At 43.3% G+C, this 20,660-nt stretch overlaps 1 protein-coding gene across 2 annotated transcripts in view; it reads left to right on the plus strand.

Annotated features, from left to right (window-relative positions):
• cicb (capicua transcriptional repressor b) overlaps window positions 1–20,660 on the plus strand; it is a 39,526-nt gene that overhangs the window by 12,655 nt on the left and 6,211 nt on the right. For both annotated transcript variants that reach the window (XM_033640023.2, XM_033640024.2), the window contains exons 3-15: window positions 10,569–10,718; window positions 10,854–11,022; window positions 11,597–11,708; window positions 11,801–11,983; window positions 12,084–12,216; window positions 12,322–12,500; window positions 13,684–13,822; window positions 14,043–14,140; window positions 14,249–15,269; window positions 15,380–15,519; window positions 15,685–15,845; window positions 18,524–18,714; window positions 20,076–20,546. In XM_033640023.2, the coding sequence (XP_033495914.2) occupies window positions 10,569–10,718; window positions 10,854–11,022; window positions 11,597–11,708; window positions 11,801–11,983; window positions 12,084–12,216; window positions 12,322–12,500; window positions 13,684–13,822; window positions 14,043–14,140; window positions 14,249–15,269; window positions 15,380–15,519; window positions 15,685–15,845; window positions 18,524–18,714; window positions 20,076–20,546 (3,147 nt within the window). The remainder of the gene's footprint in view (window positions 1–10,568; window positions 10,719–10,853; window positions 11,023–11,596; window positions 11,709–11,800; window positions 11,984–12,083; window positions 12,217–12,321; window positions 12,501–13,683; window positions 13,823–14,042; window positions 14,141–14,248; window positions 15,270–15,379; window positions 15,520–15,684; window positions 15,846–18,523; window positions 18,715–20,075; window positions 20,547–20,660) is intronic.

The following is a 20,660-nucleotide window of genomic DNA, read 5'->3' on the forward strand; positions in this document are numbered from 1 at the left end:
TTGTCCGTTTGGATTTTAAATGCAAATGAAAAAAGGGACACACCAGCTGGATGCAGCTTTATTTCTGTGCATCCATGTGTGAGTGTCAGAGAGAGAGAAGGAGAAAATGTATGCATGGGCATGTGTGTTTTTGTGTTTTCTATTGGGATTAGACCGTACTTTATACAGGATTAGCATTGTCGATATAAGAGTTCCTCTTATATTCCAAGTCATTAAAGACAGAAACTTGGTGGCTAAGTGGTAGCAATCATACCTACACCACATACCTCGACAAGACACAATGCGACAGCATGGATTTATAGGACGTTTGAATGAGGACGTTTGATAAAAATCTGAAGAAAAAGAAAATAATGGAGTGAATGAGTGTGGCTGCTTTGAATCAGTGCTGTACATGAAATTAACATTTAAAGACAAAAGCAAAATTGGGAATAGAGCGTGTGGGCTACATGTATGTAGGCCACTTTCCATCAACTTGTTTTTGATTTCGTGTTTTTGAGAGAGAGGGAGAGAAACGAGGATTAGATCAGAAAGAGAATGAGGAATGCCTCAGAGAGGACGGCAGCGTAGATGAATAAAGACGGAGGAAAGGAGGAGGCTTTAACAGCAAGTTTTGTACAAATTTTGCATTCGTTCATTTCTTTACAAAGTCTGACCAACATGCTTATTATAAGCGTGTGTGTGTGTGTGTGTGTGTGTGTGTGAGACTTCCTGACCCGAGAGACTATTATCTTCTTACTCACTGTGAACTATTTCCGCTGACTCCTGCTGTGTGTATGTTCATGTGTTTGTTTGTTTATTAGTGATTCATGTAACAATATAGTGAAACAAGGTGCGGGCTGCGTACGTGGCCTCTAATACTAAGGTGAGTTGATTCTAAATGTGTGTGTGTGTATGAAGGATATATGTTGTAAGTTTCAATGTATTGTGGGGGTGTGTGAAGAATTTGTTTCTCAAGCTCCTGTGTGGGAAATTGCTGTACTATAAAGTGTGTGTGAGTGTGTGTGAGCATTATTCATCATCAGCTGAAAATAAGAGCCTACTTCTCACTTCTGTCATGGACACATAGTATCAGTTAGTGTAATTCACCTCACCAAAGCCGTTTGCCCACAGTGTGTATGTACGTATCGCTGTGTGGACATTCACAAGTGTGACAGAGAAGTGGACAGGAAAGGGAACGCTGTCATTTTGAGTGTATGGTCCCTCCTCAGATCCCCCTCTTTTTTTTCATCTGAAAAGATGCTGAATGAATGAATAGCACCTCTTTGTGTGAGTGCGTGAACACTTGCCAGCGTGCATGTGCATTTATTTTGATCTTTGAGCGAGGAGCACACGAGGGTGTTTGCTGTGGAGTTAGAAAGGTTGTGTGAGCTCTTGCATATGGTCGTAGGAGAGTGTGAAAGATGAGGGAAAGTAGGAAACACCAATCGCCTGTGTGTGTGCAATCACACGTGTGGTATGTTTGTGATTTGCAAGTTTGTGTAGGTGTTGGTGTCCTCTTAACAGCTTGTGAAATATGAGCAAATGAAAAACAGATAATTTTCTTTTAAGTTTTATATATACATATATATATATATGTATATATAATATATATATTATCGTAATTATGTTTGTGGTGGAATATATTATGATAAAAATCTTGTCATTCTTTAAAAAAATCATTCATTGGGAATTGTTTCACAAAAAGTAACTGGTACTTAAAACTCTCTGGAGAAATAATGTTGACACTGCTTGATCTTGAAGAATATTTGCATTTGTATATCATTGTGTAATGGTAACAAATAGTACACATCGAGTATCAGAATAAACTTGATCATATGTATGCCAAAAAGTACACGCATTTGATCAGTCAGCATTATGTTCATAGGAGGGTGAAAGCACTAAAAACATGTCGCATGAAACCCAGATTATGAAAAATTCTCCTGCATCTGATAACAACTCATCAGTGACGACACGTTGCACCGGTTCAGGGATAGGGGAAACTCGAGGATACATCAAGCCTTTTAATTGAAGCGAAAAATTAGATGAATAAATATAATGTGTCAACTAAATGTTCCAGCGGTCAGGGAGGAACTTTCATTTCATCAGGAGTGAATGAAATCACTGAAATCTCTGGCAGTTAATAAAAGGACAATATTTCAGCAAAGCAATATAGTTCCAACACTTCACAGAACTTAAACTGCAGATTTAATGTGTAAGAAGACAAAGAGACCGTGATATGTAAGACAAAGGGAGCAGGTTAATAAATTTCATACAGTTCAGAGAGAAGAAGTCTGTGAATTCCTCCTCTCTTGTCTGTGTTACGTACATTATAACCCTGCACATACGGTGCACATTTATATTCTGTGTATTTGTTCATGTACTCAGAAATAAGGGGTCAATCGCCCGGCTCAGTTAAGCTCCGCACTGTCACACACTTTAAGACAAAGCTGCGCGTGTTCTGTGTGTGTGTGTGTGTGTGTGTGTGTGTGTGTGTGTGTGTGTGTGTGTGTGTGTGTGTGTGCTCTCCCCACCTGAGACACGCTAACGAGTTGGTAAATTTTTCAAGCGTCCCCGTAACTTCCTGTAAAATCAGAATGGTTAAATGATCAGGCAGAAAAGTGTCAGTGACAAGGTGAAGGATGAGACCTTTTTTTTTGTAATGGTGTGACGTGTGTGTTGCATGCAGTGTGTGTGTGTGTGTGTGTGTGTGTGTGTGAGTGAGACAGAGTAACCAAGCGTCAATCATTGAGCACCGGATATGATGTGTGAGCGCCAAATGTCTGTTGCCATGGCAACAAAGCAAACATCACACTGATGTAGCCTGTACATAACACAGAATATTCACAAATAGAAATTGCAGCCCCTGTATTTGCGTGTGTTTGTGTGTATCTGTGTGTGTGTGTGTGCGTGTGTGTGTGTGTGTGTGTGGTGGTGGTTGGGGGGGGGGGGGGGGGGGGGCACGTGTGCTTGTGTCACTTTCCACTGAGAGAGGAGGAACTTCAACACGCTCACATGTGTTTACACACCAACACATTATCGGTGGCTCCTCGTTCGTCCGTCTTTTAGTCAATTCCCTAAAACAGAAACGATGCTGGATAATGGGAGGGTTTCCTCTGAATTATTTAAGCAGTGAGTGAAATGTTCCAGATCAAATATTCCTTATATTTATAACAGCTATTTCCACTCCTGCTACTGTTTTCTGTTATTTGGAAAATTACAATCTTTATTATGAGCATTTATTTATATATTTTACGTTTGTTGCATTCTAGAGCGGCAACTTAAATGAATCTAGCTCTGGAATCAGTGAAGAAAATGTGTATGGTGTCCTTTTTATAGAGAGGATCACGATGACTTTGTTGCTGCCAAGGTCTTAAATGTGTTATTGTTGTTCAAGAGAAACACCAGCTTTCTCTGTATGATCACATAGTGAAACTGCTCGGCACCTCACATACTGCACTGCATGATTATTATTATTAGCATCATTGTTTCTTGAACAGAAAATCTTTTATTGCGGACTTTTAGCATCTTCAATGAATGTTGTGATCTATGCTTCAATGTCACTCATACGTCAGTACCCCACGCTCAGAACTGAAAGTAAAATTACAATATAGGCTTTGTATATTATTAAGTGTGCATGATTCTCTATCTCCGTCTCTCTATGACACTCACACACACACACACATGCTCACGCAGTTTGTGCAACACTGAGTAAACATGTCACACTCCCTTAAGTACACGTGAATACACTTTTTCGCGCTGTTATTTTGCACCCGCATACGTATGTTCCTCTGCCCTCCCACTTTCCTCTATCTCACTTTTTTATTTTTCTTTCTAAAAAATTATGACACATTCGTTTTAACCCTTTGCTCCATCGCATTGCAGTGTTTTCGCTTCCCCTCCTCTCCACTTCACTCTCTTCATCCTGGTCTACCCGGATACGGATACCCGGGAATAACATCCCCACTCCCTCCCGCCCCTGCTTTACGTAACGCTTAAAGCCCTGCATATCCTCCCTGGCCATGGCAACAACCACATCTGGATCACACAGCCATCTAGACTGGCACCAAAGCGCATGTGAAGCCCTCAAGACTTACCACAAAAGTCATGTGCAACGATAATCCTATTTCCTATTGGGCGAAGCACACTTTAGGGAGATTCTCAAAATGCGCTGGTGCAGTGGGGCTCCTCAGTCTGAGGTGGCTCCAAGACTTTGACTGCATGCATGTAAAGTTGGAACGATATTCAGATTTGCTTCTTCGGGGTCTCAGTTGAACCAACATTGATTGTTCTCAGGAGATCACAGTTTGCATGTGTTCCTCACATCCCAAAGTTTGGAATGAGAAGAGTTTTTGTTTAGCTCAGGAATGTCTTTTCTCTCCTTCATCCCACTCTCCTCCTCTCCTTTTGCATCTCTCACTCCACAGTCTTTGCACTGGTTTTCTGCTGCTGCCCGTCCGTTGGCCATTTATCTGCAGGCTAGTAGTGCCCCCAGATGGCCAAACATAAACATTACAAGTTCCTTCACACAGTGGATGGAGGGAACACTGGTCTGAAGTTTAAACTGTCATGTATTTTCCTCGATGCTAATTACTCGCTGTTGGGAAGAGAGAGTCAGTGAATCTGCATGTGTAGCCAATGAGTGTAAAGTGCAATTTGTGGGTGATGAAATCTATTCAGCTCCCAGTAAACGTTATTTAATTGTTCTCAGTACACAGCAGTGGGGTCTTCTCTTTGCAACATATAACAAAAAAAGGAGTATGAGTTGTTTTTTCTGCTCTAAATAAAACTAGAACAAATGATGGTCGAGTTTAGCGTTAAAAAAAAAAATCTCCTCTTCATACCACAAAGCCATTCCCTCTGGGCGTCCTTAAGCCATGCAAAAATGATTGGTTAACTTTATCTTGATTCAATAGATGGTAATGGTCAGTGGCAGACTGGTGACCACAGGCGACACGGGGACCTGTGCCCAACATAGCTGTTGCCATGGTAACTGCAAAGGACTGGTGGATCGAGTTATAATTGGACGGAGCAAATGGTGGGTTGTGGGAGGGAGAGACACAGAGCACAGGGGTGGAAGATGAATTAAGGGATGAGAGAGATGGGATGGGTGAGTGAGCGAAGGCGGCGCTCCGCCTGCACGGTGCCAGCGTAGGTAAAGAGGAGGAGGAAAAGTTTCTTGTGTGAAGTCACGTGGTGTTTGACAGATGTAATTGGGGGGGTAGAGACATGCATACATACACACATTAAAAAGCATGATGTCTGTAAGAGGAGACAGCCAATGAAAGATGCTGAACACCTACACAGATATTGCACTGCCAGCACAGCAGCAGGAAGAGATAGTTAAGCTCAGCTGAGGGGGAATTTCTCTTCTACTGTTTTTTTCACACCTCTCTTACTCTTGCCGGTCTCCAGTGCTTATCTCTTTTATATATGAGTAAGCGCTAGAATTCTGTAGTTTCCCACCATTGTCTGATATGCACCTCACCACCTCTTTGCAACTTTACATGCATGCATTTAACAGATTATCTTATCTTGCATCTTTTGTGATCTAATAGCTGTTATGTGACAGTTGAAATTACCCCTTAAGTGACACAAGTGTGACTGTTACTCAAATGTGTTTGCTGTATTTTTAAATCAATCCAGAATTCAAGCATATTCAAAGCAGGCAACAGGAAAATCTGATTACTCTGCTCTGAATAATTGGTCAGATGAAGTTCATTACCAAGAGCTTGTAATGTTTACCCAGGGTTGTAACCACTGAGCAGCCACAGTAATCCCTCATCCCCACCCCTGCCCTCTTTCACCCTCTTTTCCTTTCACTCACACGGCCAAGCTGCCCAGCTCCCTCCACTTAACACATTTTGCTCGCTGGGTTTACTTGTTGAGTCCTTGGTGCAGTTGATAAGCCTTAATCTCTTACTCTCCCTCTCTTTATCTCTTCTTCTAATGCCTATTAGTTTAACCCTGTCTGGAAACCTAGGTCTTAAAAGAAGAATAGACAGTCACCCTGTAATTTTACATGATGTAAGATGCTTTACTGATGCTAATGACCTGACAAGATACAGTCAAAGGAGCTTAGATGCACCTTAAATATGCTCCTCTTTGTCTGAGATGCTAGAATATTTCTTTTGTCTTGTATAGCTGACAGAACCAAATTTAGATTTTTCAGTGTTTTTCCTTTGAGAAATGAAACCCAGGACTGAGAGGGTTAACTTTTTTTACTACTGAGGACAGCAGCTGCCAGTGGCTCTCACAACCTTATTGGTCAGTTACCAAGCTCCTGATGAGCTGACTGGCTGGTAGTGGTAATTAAGTCCCTCCCAGTATTGTATTTGTCTTATGGATAGATGAGCTAAGCTGAGCATGACTTCTTGACTCACGCAGTATGACGGGAAACCAAATCATGCGTACCAGACTTCTTCCTCTTTGTCGCAACTGTGCCGTACCTAAACAATATATAGGTGTATTTAAATGCTTTCTCTTTGTCTCCCTCTGCCCCCCCCCCCCTCGCCCTTCCTCCCTTTAAGAGAAGTTCTGTTTTCACAAGTTGTTTTCTCTCCAACCCACCCACCCTCCTCCTCCAGGCCTCCCTCCCTGCCTCTCCTGCTGAAAATGACTCTCAGTCTATTTTTACCCTCTGGTCCTCTCCACCCATTTTCCCTCTCTTTCTAACCACCCCTACTCTTATGTCTTCAATTCTCCTCTTCTTCTTATTCTTCTTCATCTCTCTCTTTCTCTCTCTCTCCGTGTCCCTGCGAGTGTTGCATCAGAACATTTTAAATTCTGTCTGGAGGAGGCACATTTACATGATGGAGAGATGGAAAAAATGTTTGGGGATTTGAAAGGGCTTTTAATGCTGGAAAATTACATCACTTGCCTCCTCACTGTTAGCTGCGTTCCTAAAAGCAAAGTAGCATTACCAGAGAAATGGTTTTATAATCCTCTCTCACAAATGAATATTGCTGATTTAATAATACACTCAGCATTTATGTTCGAGTGTAACAACTCTGGAGAAAACACAGGAATAGCAGACATAGTCATATAGGTTTAATGGGTGTGAATGTGCTTTGTCATCTTGACCCCAGCACCCTCATGACCATCCACCCCCTGTGCAGATTGCATAAAAAGACCAAAAGCAGCGTGGAAAGTAAACAGTAGATAGCTCACTAGCGCCTTCCTGCATCGGATGGTCTTTATGGGTATTACAGCTTTAGCCGAGCATTTGTAAGAGGGAGGGATCTTGACTAACTTCTGTTAAGCCATTGGTTGGCCTACATCTGAGTGTCGGCTTTTGATTGGTGGGTTCACGCGTCAGTCAAGGTTTACTACGACTCCTGCACCAATGACATGAGTGAGGGGTGGGCTTACTGAAAGAAACACAAAAATACACATTTTTGGAGTATTAACTGAGAACCGGCTGGTGTTTCCGTATATATACAATAGAACTACTTTGTATTTTTTTATTTATTGGATTTGTTTATTTAAGATAAGCGCGGTTTTTGTGGTAATAAGAGCCGTTGGTGGTGAAGCCGGGTGAAATTTGCATATGACTGGCATTCCAGTGCACACTCTGACCAATCAGGGCTCGCGGCGGGCAGATGACAGCTAGCTGCCTCAGCCAATAGGCGAGCGGGATTCGCCAAGGAGGGCGGGACAAGGCTGGGCGAGGTTGACAGGACGAGAAGGGGAGGGGGGCGAGTGAAGGGGGGGGCAAGCAGCCTAGTTTACAACAAGAGGAAGAGGGAGGGAAAGAGAAAGAAAGGGCCAAGGCTTGCGAGAGAGAGAGAACAAGACAAAAATAAGGGAGTAAATTCGGGCTGGGAGCTGTGGAGATGCTGTACGAGGACTTTTCTGGACCAAAACAACACTCGTAACACCAAGTATTAACCACACTGGACGGTGTGCGCGCCGATGTCGTCCGCACGAAGTGGCTAGCTAACCTGCTGCAGACGGACGGATCTCACCAACGGCTTTAACCTAACGTTACTGTATCGCTTCTCGTGAAGCCCCCCCCCCGTCGGGTTCAGGTCCAGTATTCATCTCCAACCAGCCGCTCTTTTGCTGCCTTGAGGAGGAGAAACAACTGCGATTCATCACCCTGTTTCTGCTCGCCGACCGGAGCCAGTAGTCCTCACCGTGGTCGCTTTTATCGCTGTGTTGTAGACTCATCAGTTGCTAGCTAACGTCAGGTCTGTGGCCAGATTGGCCAGGTAGGACAGGAGCTGGTGAATTGGAGGCTGAACAGAGACCAGCTGAGGTTGTAGTGGAGACGATAGTGTTTGCTTGCTCTCTTGATAACCAAACTGATGGATAGCGAGCTTGTAAGCACTGGGTGATGGATGAATGCACCAGATTTACAGTCAACGACATCTGCTAATGCCTAGTAAACACGGATAAACCCAAGTTGGTCGCTATCCTTTTATAGGCGATTTTGGATCTTGGCAGGTGTTAACTAAACTGCCAGGTTAAGTCAGGTGCATGGTACAATTCTGGGGGCAGGTGATGGGAAAAACAAGTTAGTATTTGGTGTAATGCACTTATCAAACAGTCCTAGCCGGATTATTTTGGCAGCCAGTACATGTGAATACGCCTTTGTAGTTGAGACATGAGAACAATATCGTTTCTTTTGCCTCTGTCTGTGCGGCGGGTGCACGACCAGGGGCGTTCCCGTGAGGTTGGTCCAATTTGGAGCGGTGCACTTGAGGCTCCGGCTGTTGCAAGAGGCAGCTAATTTAGCGTCTCTGTTGGTTTAATATATGAATCGCCAAGTATTAAAGTCGGTGTGTGAGTAAACAGTGCACACTTGGACAACAACCAGTGTCTCTCGCCGCTCTTCCTCCAAGTTAGACGGATCACCTTAGCTGTGATCGCCTCAATTTGCTTGTTGCAGTGTTGCTTAGCCTGATCGATAAGGTCCCTCTTTACAGCAACCCTCCAGCGTTTACACTCGAGGGCTGTATGTGCTTTATTAGAGCTGCCAAACCCACCTGTGTTGTAGCGCAGAGCAATGTTTAACATGGCCCAGAAAGACTGCGTAGTTTCCGGACGGATGTTTTAATCCAGGCCGTGGATGGGCTAGAGGCCTTGTTAACCCCTTCATGACCAAGCTGCTGTAGTAATGTAAACAAACAGGGAGAGAGGGCATCGGGGGTAATTAGACCAAAGGGAGGAGGAACCTTGCCTTCGATCATAATCATCGTTTCAGTGGGTCGTCAATACACTGTTGCATTTTTACCAATCTAACTTAAGTTTTGTGATGTATTGCAATCGTTTATAGTACATTTTGTCCACTGATGTTTGTTACATGTGCGTTATTAGATTGCGGCATTCTGCGATACGGAGAGATGGACTCTACTTGACAGACATATTTCATTTCAACTCGCATCGGAATTAAAAACAAGGATCCCTCTACATGCCACATCTTAAAATCCTCATGATGCAGTAATTACTGTGAATGATGACCGCAACCAGTAGGGATGAAACGGATACAGACACCATTGAGCACCTGTCGTCATCTGTGAGCATCCCAGCAATATCAGCTCGAGAGTTTGGATTAAAGATGCTGCTTCACCTGGATTTCTGTGTGTTGTAGAGGAGAGATTTCAAAAGGACATATTATTATTATTATTCTTTTCTTCGGATAAACATCAAGGATTTCATTCAACCATGTTCTCATCAGAGAATCCTCAGTATCTCCGACAAGGATTAAGCATGTTTGGTTAGTCCCTGTCACTTACTTTACTGTTTGTGTGAGAATACAGTATCCTATTCCCAGATCTGTAAACATACAGCAATACTTGATTATTATTGACTTGTACTATGATGTAATCCCCTGTGTAGAATTAATATTAGACAGAAGCTATTTTTGAAGGCATATAGCAGACATATTTTGTTACTTCAAAGTTTTTGGGAGAAGCATCCTTCTTAAAATATTTCTTTCAATTATGGTAATAAAGATAATATGCCTTGCTTATTTATGGGGGTTCAGAGTGTACGAGCTTCTGTTCTCCATCCAGCCTGTTATTGAGAACAGAGAGTCCTTTTGTACATCTGCTGTTGTTGGAGTGATTTAACCAGTTAAGTGGCTGGAGGTGGGATACTGTGGCAGCACTGATATTCACTGTAGTTCTCAAAGTACTGATATTGTTGTATCATGCCTCGTAGTTAATTGGATTCACCTTGTGATCCAGGTGTTATCTGGACCCTTATTAGATACCTCAAATGAAAGCTAGTAGTGCTGTCTATAATAAGGAGTTAACAACAAAGCGTTGAGCTCTAGTCTGACGCTTAATTAAGTGTATTTGTGTTTCTGTCACTCAAAAATGATTAAAAAAAACATGTATGGTAGTATTGCAAACTAATTGTAAGAAATGATAAGAGATGGTGATTGGAGTATGAATGTATCTGTGGTTGAAGTGTTGCACTGAGGTTCCTGATTTCCCAAATAAGGAAATAGCATCTTGGTAATCTGAAAGCAAGAAGGCCTTGTTCCTTTGAATGTGGTTTCTGAGAAGGGAAGTGTTTGATGAATCTCTGGACATCAGATGATGCTGGCTGTTTGTCATAAACAGTGCTGTTTTCCTCTGCAGTGTGGACCAATGTAGAGCCCCGGTCAGTCCCAGTCTTCCCCTGGCATTCATTGGTCCCTTTCCTGGCACCCACCCAATCAGATGCTTCTTCTCAGCCAGGAGAGGGCCAGCACCCAGTCAACCACCCCCAAGCAGCCAGTCTAAAGACAGGTACTGAATACATTTATGTCTGACTTAATGGCTGTAGGAAATGTGTAATCGTGTTTGGATTTTAATGCTGTTTTTAATACCATGTATTGTTTACTTCACCCTGAAGGAATATGCATCTTTGTTGTTCTTCCTCAGAGTGTCAGGGGGTGGCAGTGCCACCACAGGAGCCTGCAGAGCCTCCTCCCATTGTAGAGAGAGGTCCTCCATCCCGGCCTCCTCCCTCTTCTGAGGAGCCGCCTCCAGAGAAGGAGAAAGGAGATGCAGAGAGGCCTGACAGTGAGACAGAGAGTGACGTGGATGACCCGTGAGTGCAGTTTTTTCTTTTTCTTTGTTTTACAGTGTTAAAAGCTGTGAGATTACACAAATGCACAAAGTTACACACTGCACATATACCCTTGACAGTGTCCGTATATAAAAAGTGGTTATGTATTTGTCCTAGTCAGCCTTCACAGTAATTTTCTGTGTGGTACTGTGTACCCACACATACAGTATGGGAGTGTGATATTTTCTGTATCCTCGCGCTAATTTGGGCAGAAGAGCTCAATGCCAGAACAAAGCAGATGGGAACAAAAGCATTCCATCTCTGGGCTCTATCACTATATGAAAGGCAGTGGCCAGGCTGTCAGCCATTGAAATGGATGAGCTATCTGCTGAATCTGCTCTGATGTATCTCATGGGAGATGAACCACTTGTACTCTGTGTCTACATCTGATAGACTTGCAGCTCTAAGATAAATCACACTAGTTACAAAGTTGAAAATTTCCCCGTTTTAAATATTAAAGAGGGAAAAAGAAATTGTATGCCTGTATGTGCATATTGTCCCCAAGGAAAATATCTAATAAAGATAACAAACAGACGGCTGCTTTTATTTCCTTCAGCTTCCTGCCAGGAGTTGTACCAGAGCCACCACTCTCTACATCACCAGTGAAGAGGCGCACTCAGTCCCTTAGTGCGCTGCCCAAAGATGGAGATAAGAGCAGCCCTGGAAAGGTAGTCTTTTCACTGCTCTAACTAGAACATCAAATGCTTAATGCTCATCTCACTAAATAATATCTCTATATCTTTCTTGCTCACTCTTTCAGAGGGAGAAGGACCACATCCGGAGACCAATGAATGCATTTATGATTTTCAGTAAGCGTCATCGAGCATTGGTGCACCAGCGGCACCCAAATCAGGACAACAGGACAGTCAGCAAGATTCTTGGGGAGTGGTGGTATGCCCTTGGGCCGAAGGAGAAACAAAAGTACCATGATTTGGCCTTCCAGGTACACAGATGCATGTGCAGACACAATGCTTCTGTACATATATATATATATATTTTTTTTTCACTCCCTCCCTTCATCTTGTCCCATCTCCTGTTCCCAGGTAAAAGAGGCCCACTTTAAGGCCCACCCAGACTGGAAGTGGTGCAACAAAGACAGGAAGAAGTCCAGCTCTGAGGGCCGTGGGGTCCCAGGGGGCAAAGACATCAGAGAGAGGAGCATGTCTGAGTCCACAGGTTGGTTTCACTTGGCTCTCACAATATAAAACATATTTCTTTATTGTGTAATTTAGGGTGTTCTTATTGCAGTCCTCTAACAGTCCTCTTTTTGCCCCATGATAGAGCCCCATTCTGTGGAGCTGAAGGGGGTTGGTCCAGGTCTTGTGGGCGTGTCTGAAAGGAGTACAGGAGAAGGTCATGTGGGCCAGCTTACCCGTCCCCGAGCCTTTTCTCAAAGTGCCATGCACAGCCTGGAGCGGAGTGACAGGGGTAACACACAAGCCCTGGCAGAACTGGCACAGGTAAGAGAGGAGCTCAGCTCACAGACCCGGAAAGATGATTTTGTAATATGTGATTTTGCATATTGTAAATTAGAAACCATTATCACTGCTGGAGACATGAACAGTGTTCTGCTGCTGTTTTTGTAAACAGACTTGTAGAGTTGATTTGAAAAAACAAAGCTGGTGTGTTTTTCAGCGGAGTCACTGCAACAGAAATAGTTTTCTCTGGCAGACATGCTTTTCCCATACATGGAAAAGTGAAAATGCATTTTTCAGTGTGAAATCTCTCACACTTTACAGAAAATACACAGAAGACACGGTAACCTGTTGTTAGAGCTGTAGTCAACCAAAGAAAGTCTTGGTTGACTGAAATTCTATCTACTACTTGACCAATCATGTAGTCGATGGTAAAAGATAATCTGTATGTTATCTCTAGATTTACTGAAACGACCACAGTGCATTGAGTGCACTCTAAATTTAAGAGTTGTGTGTGCACCAAAGTTTTTTTATTTCTTCTTCTTTCTGGAAGCAATGTATTTTTTTAATTGTTAGCAATGTGAGTGCCATGTACTTATGCTATGCTACAAACCCCAGCAGTTTGACAAGGCGGTAAGCGCTAAACATTTAGTGTGAAGAGAGTTGAACAATGTTCACCATTGGGTCAGAAGCTGCACTCATTACTTTCTCATTTTTGCAGGCTGTCCAGTCACATTGGAATAGGGACAGGACAAATACCACAAAGACCAACTGTCACATCCTATTTGTACGAATGCTAAGAAACAACAACATCAATGGAAGAGAAATAATTATTGTTGGCCTTATAGACCAGAGCGTTCATCTTTTGTCCCTACATGCTTTAGCCTTCCCCTCATCCAGAGCGAGTACTTCTTGCCGACATTTTTAACTCTGTCAGTATTCCATATTGTAGCAACCAGGCGCAACCAAAGCGTCACAGTTAAAAAGACTCAGTACCTCCAAAGCACTGTTGCACTCCCAGCTGAGCATTTTCAGAAGAGCGTCTACTGTTTTCAGCAGGGAATAAAACGCCTTACTGGACACACAGCCTTATTATGAAAGTGACATCAGTCAAGAATTTGGTCAGACCAGAGTATATTGATCAAATGAAGGTGTCAGCCCTACTTGTTTCATAAGCTTCTCTGCTACAGCATCTCTGACTTTACCTGTTTTTTGTTTTTTTTTCTAGATGTGTGGGGATGGTGGCAGTCAGTTTTCCAGTCATGCCCCACCCCTGTCACAGTCCCAGCGGGGGGTCAGTGAGGACATGACCAGTGATGAGGAGCGCATGGTCATCTGCGAGGAGGAAGGAGACGATGATGTCATCGGTGAGAAATCAGACCTACTCAGCTCATGAAACTGAATGTTCGATTAGATTAATTAAAGTGTTAGTGCACTGCTTCCTGTGTCACTGGTGCGCTAAAGTACATTCAGTTTTTAACCACTTTCATGTTTTGATTTTAGATACTAATATTCCCTTAACTTGATTTGGATTATACATTTTAAGGATTGTCAAGTGTAGCTGTAGCGTATTTGTCTTTCCCACAGAGGACCCTTATCCCAGCAGTTCCATAGATCTTAAGTGTAAGGAGCGAGTGACGGACAGCGATAGTGAGAACGGTTCTGGTGACGAAAGTGATCAAAAGGTAACCAGCTTGAGTAATCATTTTTTCCTGTTACTGAGCTTTTCAGTGCATTTGCCCTCAGTTATATCCATGTTTTGTCAAATTTTCCCTGTCTGTCTTCCTTTTCAGAGAGTTTTTGCCCCAGTCATTTGCTCCTCTGCATTATCATCCTCTGCACACCATACCCCTCATGGCAGAAGTGTCTCACTGTCCTCCTACCCCAGCAGCAAGCGCCATGATGAGGGGAGATCAGGAGGGGGAGGGTTTTCAGATCACAGGAGGAAGGACAGAGGAGAGGGAGAGGGGAAGGACACATATATGGGAGAGGGAGGAGGTGGAGGAGTGCAGGCCTCATCTCTCTCCCTCCCTTCTGGCCAGTCTGTCATCTCTACCTCTCCAGCCGGAGGGCATCCTTCCTCATCAGTAGGTTCACTTGGGGGGAACCCACTGGTGGGCATTGGTGCCGTAAGGGTGGCATCTACAGTGGTGACCAATGTCATGCGTCCTGTTATCAGCACACCGCTCCCCATCGCCAGTAAACCCAGAGATGGAGGCACATCATCCAGTCCGCATCCGCCAGAGAGGAAGTCCCTGACTCCCCATCAGCAGCCACAACTTCTGATTGGTTCAGGATCAGGAGGCGGGGTCCCAGCAACAGGGGGTGGGTACTACTCTTCATCATCACCCAATCCTGTAGGTGCAAGCGTGGGCCCTGGTGGTGTAGTGACTAATTTGGTGTTAGGAGGGGCTCTGTCTGCTCAACCTGCTGTACAGCTCATCACCCCCTCCCACCACCCTCAGCCCTCCCAGCAGCAGGCCCTGCCCTCCTCTGCTGTTTCAGTACCGCATAGCCAAACCAACGGGCCCCTGCCTCTGTCCCTGCTTCAGCCCCAGTTCCTCCCCGCTTCTTCCATATCACCACATGGGGGTAAGGCCATCACACAAGTTCAGTACATCCTGCCCACCCTACCTGCCAACACAAACCCCAAGAGCCCACCTCAGCAGCTCAGCCAGCCAACCAGTATCTTCAACCTGCCCACAGCTCCACCCACACACATGTCCCTGGCCAATGGAAAGCAACAGGGGACAAGTTCACTGACAGGATATACGTCCAGCTCAGCAGTGGGAGTGGTCAGCCCGGGAACTAGAGGTGAGAATTTTAAACTGCAGTTATAATAACATGTGTATTATTGCATGCTGTTATCATGTGGTGACTCCTAAAAAATGCCCATTCTCCCTCTTTCTCTGTCTTTGCCTCAGTGCAAACACAGTCTCCAGTGCTCCAGGGCAAAATGCTTGTTCCCATGGCAACAGTACGGACAGCGCCAGCCCCTGCCCAGCAGTTTCCCATCGTGGCTCCGCCTCTTCCGGTCCAGAACGGTGCTCAGACGGGAAGCAAGGTCAGTGATCACTTTAATGGAGACACTGACATGAGAACATTATAATTGTGTATTTTTTTATTCTGTAACGCAGAGTAAAACTAAATCATCAGCTTAACACTTGCGCTGTGCATTCATATTTTTTTGTCCTGCTCCTTTCTTTGTGGTTTCTTCTTTCCATGCCAGATCATCCAGATAGCTCCCATGCCTGTGGTCCAGTCCCAGCTGCCTCAGGGTGGAGCTGTCCACCCTGCCAGCCCCTTCCCTGTTACAGTGGGCACAGCTGCTGTGGTGGCTCCAGGATCAGCCCCCTCTCAGGCTGTACTGCTGCCACCAGCACCAACCAGGTAGGAAGTAGCAAACAAATTGCAATAAAGGAATGAATATGGATCATATACCTCTTAAACCACTGCTGACTTGATAACATCTGGCAAGCTACAGACACAGACCGCAGCTATGTCAAAAAACAGTTTCAAGTAACTGTGGGCTCATAGTCTGTGCTGAAGTGGTAAACGTCACCACTTTGGTGTACCAAAAAAAGGGAATAAAGAGGGCAGATTAGTTTTCAGAACCGACAGTTATTCTAAATTGACTGTGAAATGCCTTTCTGTAATTGCCTAGCTCCCTTTTTATTTTCACGAGACTAAACTCACCCACCTGCCACTGAATGAAGGCTAAAAAAAGGGTGTTTCACACGTTCACTAAACCATGTAAATGCATTGTCAATTAGCATGTTGCCATCATGTTTGCAAAAGTATTTTGTGTTCCTCAGAACACAAAAAGATCTAAAGTTTTGACGTGTGCCGCCTTCTCAGGATAGCTGTATAATAAATTCTAAATGTCAGCCCAATTGTCATTTCTAATGTGCAAGGAAATTGAATTTGTCAAATATACTCTTTTACAAACAAAATACTGCGCATGAGCCAAATTTAAGATGGGAAGAGATGTTCAGGTGAGAATCATTTTTTTCATAGAGGATTTTTTTTTCTCCAGCATTGCAGGGAAACAAAGCAAAAGAAATCCATCTGGGAAAATCCCATTGATCAGATTATCAGCCAGTTTGCCCTCAATTTTCAACTTCATTCCAGCTGCTTAAAGGATGAAAACCCAGCAAAATGCTTTAACCTACAAATTATGCAGCACATGAGCAAAACTTAGATATTATACCTAATTTTTTTCCACAAATGTAAATAGAACAATGTGGGTGCTGTCAGCATTAGGGCTACAACTAATGATTATTTTCATTGTCTACTAATCTGACAATTATTTTCACTTTAGTATATAAAATGTGAAAGATGCTTTGCTTCTTTTGTCCAACCAACGTTCAAAAACTTAAACTCTTCATTTAAATGGCAAATTCTCACATTTAAGAAGCAGCATTCAACAAATATTTGACATTTTTGATTGAAAAATTACTAAAATGATTAATTGATTATAAAATAGTTGCAGATTAATTTTCTTTTGATCGACTACTCTAGTCTGCATATGCTATATGTACGTAATGCTGTCTAATGAAGCACCGTAGCTCTCCCCGTGTTCTTAAAATACTCTGGAATGGAGAGATCTACAGTATATTTAAAAGCCCAAAAGCTGTTTCTTCTTCCAGATAGACGAACCCAACAATGTTACAGATCAGATGTCTGAAAGGGTCTATAAACAAATTATGTGCCAGTAAAGCTTGACTCAGCTCTGACAAACAGGCGCCCATTTAAGAACATATGCCAGCCTCGCTCATCCTACCCTAGGCTCCTGTTGATCTCTGTAGTAGTTCCATTATTGTCAGTTTCTTTCAAGTTTACATGAGCCAAATATTTGTTTCTGTGTGATATAAATCCGACTGACGACTTCCATGAAAGGATTCACACAGTGCTTTAAAAAAGAAGAAGAAAAAAAAAGTGGATAAGGCGTTATGTTTGCATGTCCTGTCTATGTGCTCCAGAATAAATATTTAGAGAAAGGAGTTCCAGCACATGAGCAAACATTTGAAAAGATGGACAAGCTTTGATCACCACCATTGGTTTAGTGCCATGCCTCCTGTTGAAGCAACATCTTTTTTTTTTTTTTTTTCTCAGAATATACTTCTGCTGTTTTTAAGCGGGGAACAGCAAACCACTAATTGGACTCGCATTGTTTCTGAGTCTCACTAAAACTAGTATATATCGCTTAACCAAAGATAATTCCCTTGCAACCATCTTGGACTTAACTCAGCTGAGTGTGCATGCACAGAATTCATGTACTTACTCCAAAAATAGAAAGCAATCAGAAAAAGTGTTTGCATAACAACTTTACCCATTGGATAGATGATAAAAGGTTTATTCAGCCATTTCAGATGAAGTAAATGCTTCTCTGCATGGTCCATTTTGTGCCCATCAAGGGTTTAAACAGGGTTTTATTATGAGTGGACTTTTATTGTTATTAGTGGAATTAAAACAGGTGTTGTTATAGAAATGAATGACTCTTTTTCTTGTAGATTATAGATTGAAGTAAGTCCAGTTACATTTTGGTGCTTATGTGTTAGATAAATGAAGTTGTATTGTTTCTTATGGCAGAGATGTCCAGATTTCTTAAAGCATAGTGAGCAGACAATGCGAGAAACAAAAACTCCGGCAGGGGTGCAGCTGTAGCAGTGCAGCTCTATTCTGGATGTGTTAGTCATGCTGCTGGTGGCCCAAGTTGCCTCTGCCTGCCACCCCCACACTACCTCTCAGCTTCTAGCACACACACACACACACACACACACACAGCGCTAGTCATCCAGTGCAGCTCGCTGTGATGTACACTCACCCACTGACCCTCACTGCAGCACTTCTTTTTTTGTCTTCCTCTTTCCTTCTAATCATGTCTCTGTTCCCTTCATTCCTGCTCTGGCTCATTATTGTACCATAACACCTTCTGTCGCAACTGCTACACCTTTCTTGACATTTTTTCATTACAAAAATGTCATCTTCTTCACTCTCCCTGTGTCCTCTTCATTTTTATACCACATATTTCTCTCTTCAAATCACCTTTATACCTCTTCGTCCAGGATCACCTATGTCCAGTCCCCTCCAGGGGTCCCATCCACTCTGCCTCTGGTCTCCACGACAACAGGCTCCTCAACCACACAGCAAGCCCTGCCAGTGCCTGGTTCTGCATATGTCCCGTCACCCCTGGCAACACTTGGGTTCACAGCCATCGCACCGCCTGGACAAACGCTGGTTCAGCCGCTGATTGCAGGTCAGTGCTGCAGAGAGAAAGTGTATGCAGTGAGCCAGGGTTGGAAATGAACTTTTTTTTTTATCCACCTGCCACTGTTGTTAGTGGATTCCAAAATCTATGAGCCACTTAATAGATTACCATTGTTTTTTGGCTGGTGAGTGACGCAAATCTCGCAGCCGCTGCTTATTTTACCAGCATTTGGCTGGTGGCTGGTGCTAATTTCCAAACCTGAAATTAGCTGTATGAAAAACAAAAGTAGCAAATAGCAGCCCTGTGATAAATCCAGCTGGCTGACGAATGTTGAAGTTTTCCTTTTTTTTTTTTTTATAGCTTACATGAAAACTCTTTCAGTAAATTTACTGTCAGTAACAAAGTAAATAAAAGGCTTATTTTAATCCCAGTAAATATGACCTCATAACATCAAACACTGCAACGTAAAGAGAGGAATCCAAAGCTGTGTCCAAAAAAATCCATACCAACAGTACTACATCCTAATATAATACAGTCTGTACTCTTCATCAGTATACTGTTTTAGCAATTAGCATAAAAAAATCAGAATTCTTCACCATTTTATACCAACAGGAAATGATAAAATATGTGTGACATCAATCAGACTTTGACTTTTGGAGCGCCACTGGCAATTAAACTTCACAAATAGACATCAAAGTGGTTTTCAAAGATTTAAGACTTATTCCTTTGTTTTTCAAGTTCTTTAACCACCATCTGCACATGATTACATTTTTTCCAGCTGCTAGCAGAGTCTCCATTTCTATGTGCATTGCATTATGGGAAAAAAGTGTCCATCAACAGCGCATTCCAAAAACCGTCCATATTTAGTATGCATACAGTCACTTTCTCTGGTGTGAACACACTACCGTACATACTGTACTCTGTGAATTCAAACACATTTAGATGCCATGACTTGAGTCTGTTTGACCCAAACAAATTTGTGTTAATGACTTTTATTCAGCTGTAATCAAAGTGGGACAATGTTTATTATGTGTGAACAAACTATCAATCATATCTGTAGTCTCGTAACACAGGACATTTGCATACATGAGTAATTGTTTTGCCAAATGGGTGTCAACATAAGCTGTTTTAAATCTGTAAGCTCAGACATCCATGGGAAAAAAATCTGCCCTCTGTTATAAATCTAAACAGTTTTATATCTCCAATGAATTCCAACATGAAATAAAACAAACAAACAAAAGATGTTGAAAGAATATAGTCTGGTATTTCCACTGTGCTTGTAAAAGATTGTCCAATGAGCAACACTGAAACAACTGGCCCGTGGTTTAACTTGCTTGTTTAACTGCCGACCCCTGAACTACAATATCCACACGTGTCTCTTTTGATTGAATACATCTTCCTTCATCCAGGTCAGCCGCCGCTCCTCGCCACAGCTCAGTCTCCACAGCCCTCCACCTCAGCCCCTGCCTCAGGCTCCGGGGGCCAGATAGTCACCGCCATCTACCCTCCTTCACCTAACGTCACCATGGCAACAGGGGTGGTCTCCATGACAGCGGTACCCCCCAGCGTGGTCTACTCTGTCTCGAGCCCTTCCAGTGCTTCCCCCCACATCCTGTCCAAACACACAACAACCCATGCCACAATCACGCACCCACATCCGCAGCCCCATCCGGACAGACAGGCAGACAGGCACCTGCCCGCGGACAGACCCGCAGATCGACAAACTGACAGACAGGCTGAGAGGCAGACAGAAATGCTGACGCATTCAGACAGACATCAGGAGAGGCAGACCTCCAGCAGTAGCAGCTCAGTGGCACCTCCCAGTGGCTCAGCTGTGTCCATAAGGCCCTGCAGTCCTCCACTTCAGATTCAAACACCTGGTACGCCCACGTGCATTGTTTCTATTAAACACTCGGTGTTCAAGGTTGTAATTGGTTTTTATGTTTTTTGTAAATGATGTGCTGCCTGTAGCTATATCGGCCCCGCTCATGTTC

The sequence above is a fragment of the Epinephelus lanceolatus genome, chromosome 10 (assembly GCF_041903045.1).
Source record: "Epinephelus lanceolatus isolate andai-2023 chromosome 10, ASM4190304v1, whole genome shotgun sequence".
In the NCBI taxonomy this organism is placed as follows: Eukaryota; Metazoa; Chordata; class Actinopteri; order Perciformes; family Serranidae; genus Epinephelus; species Epinephelus lanceolatus.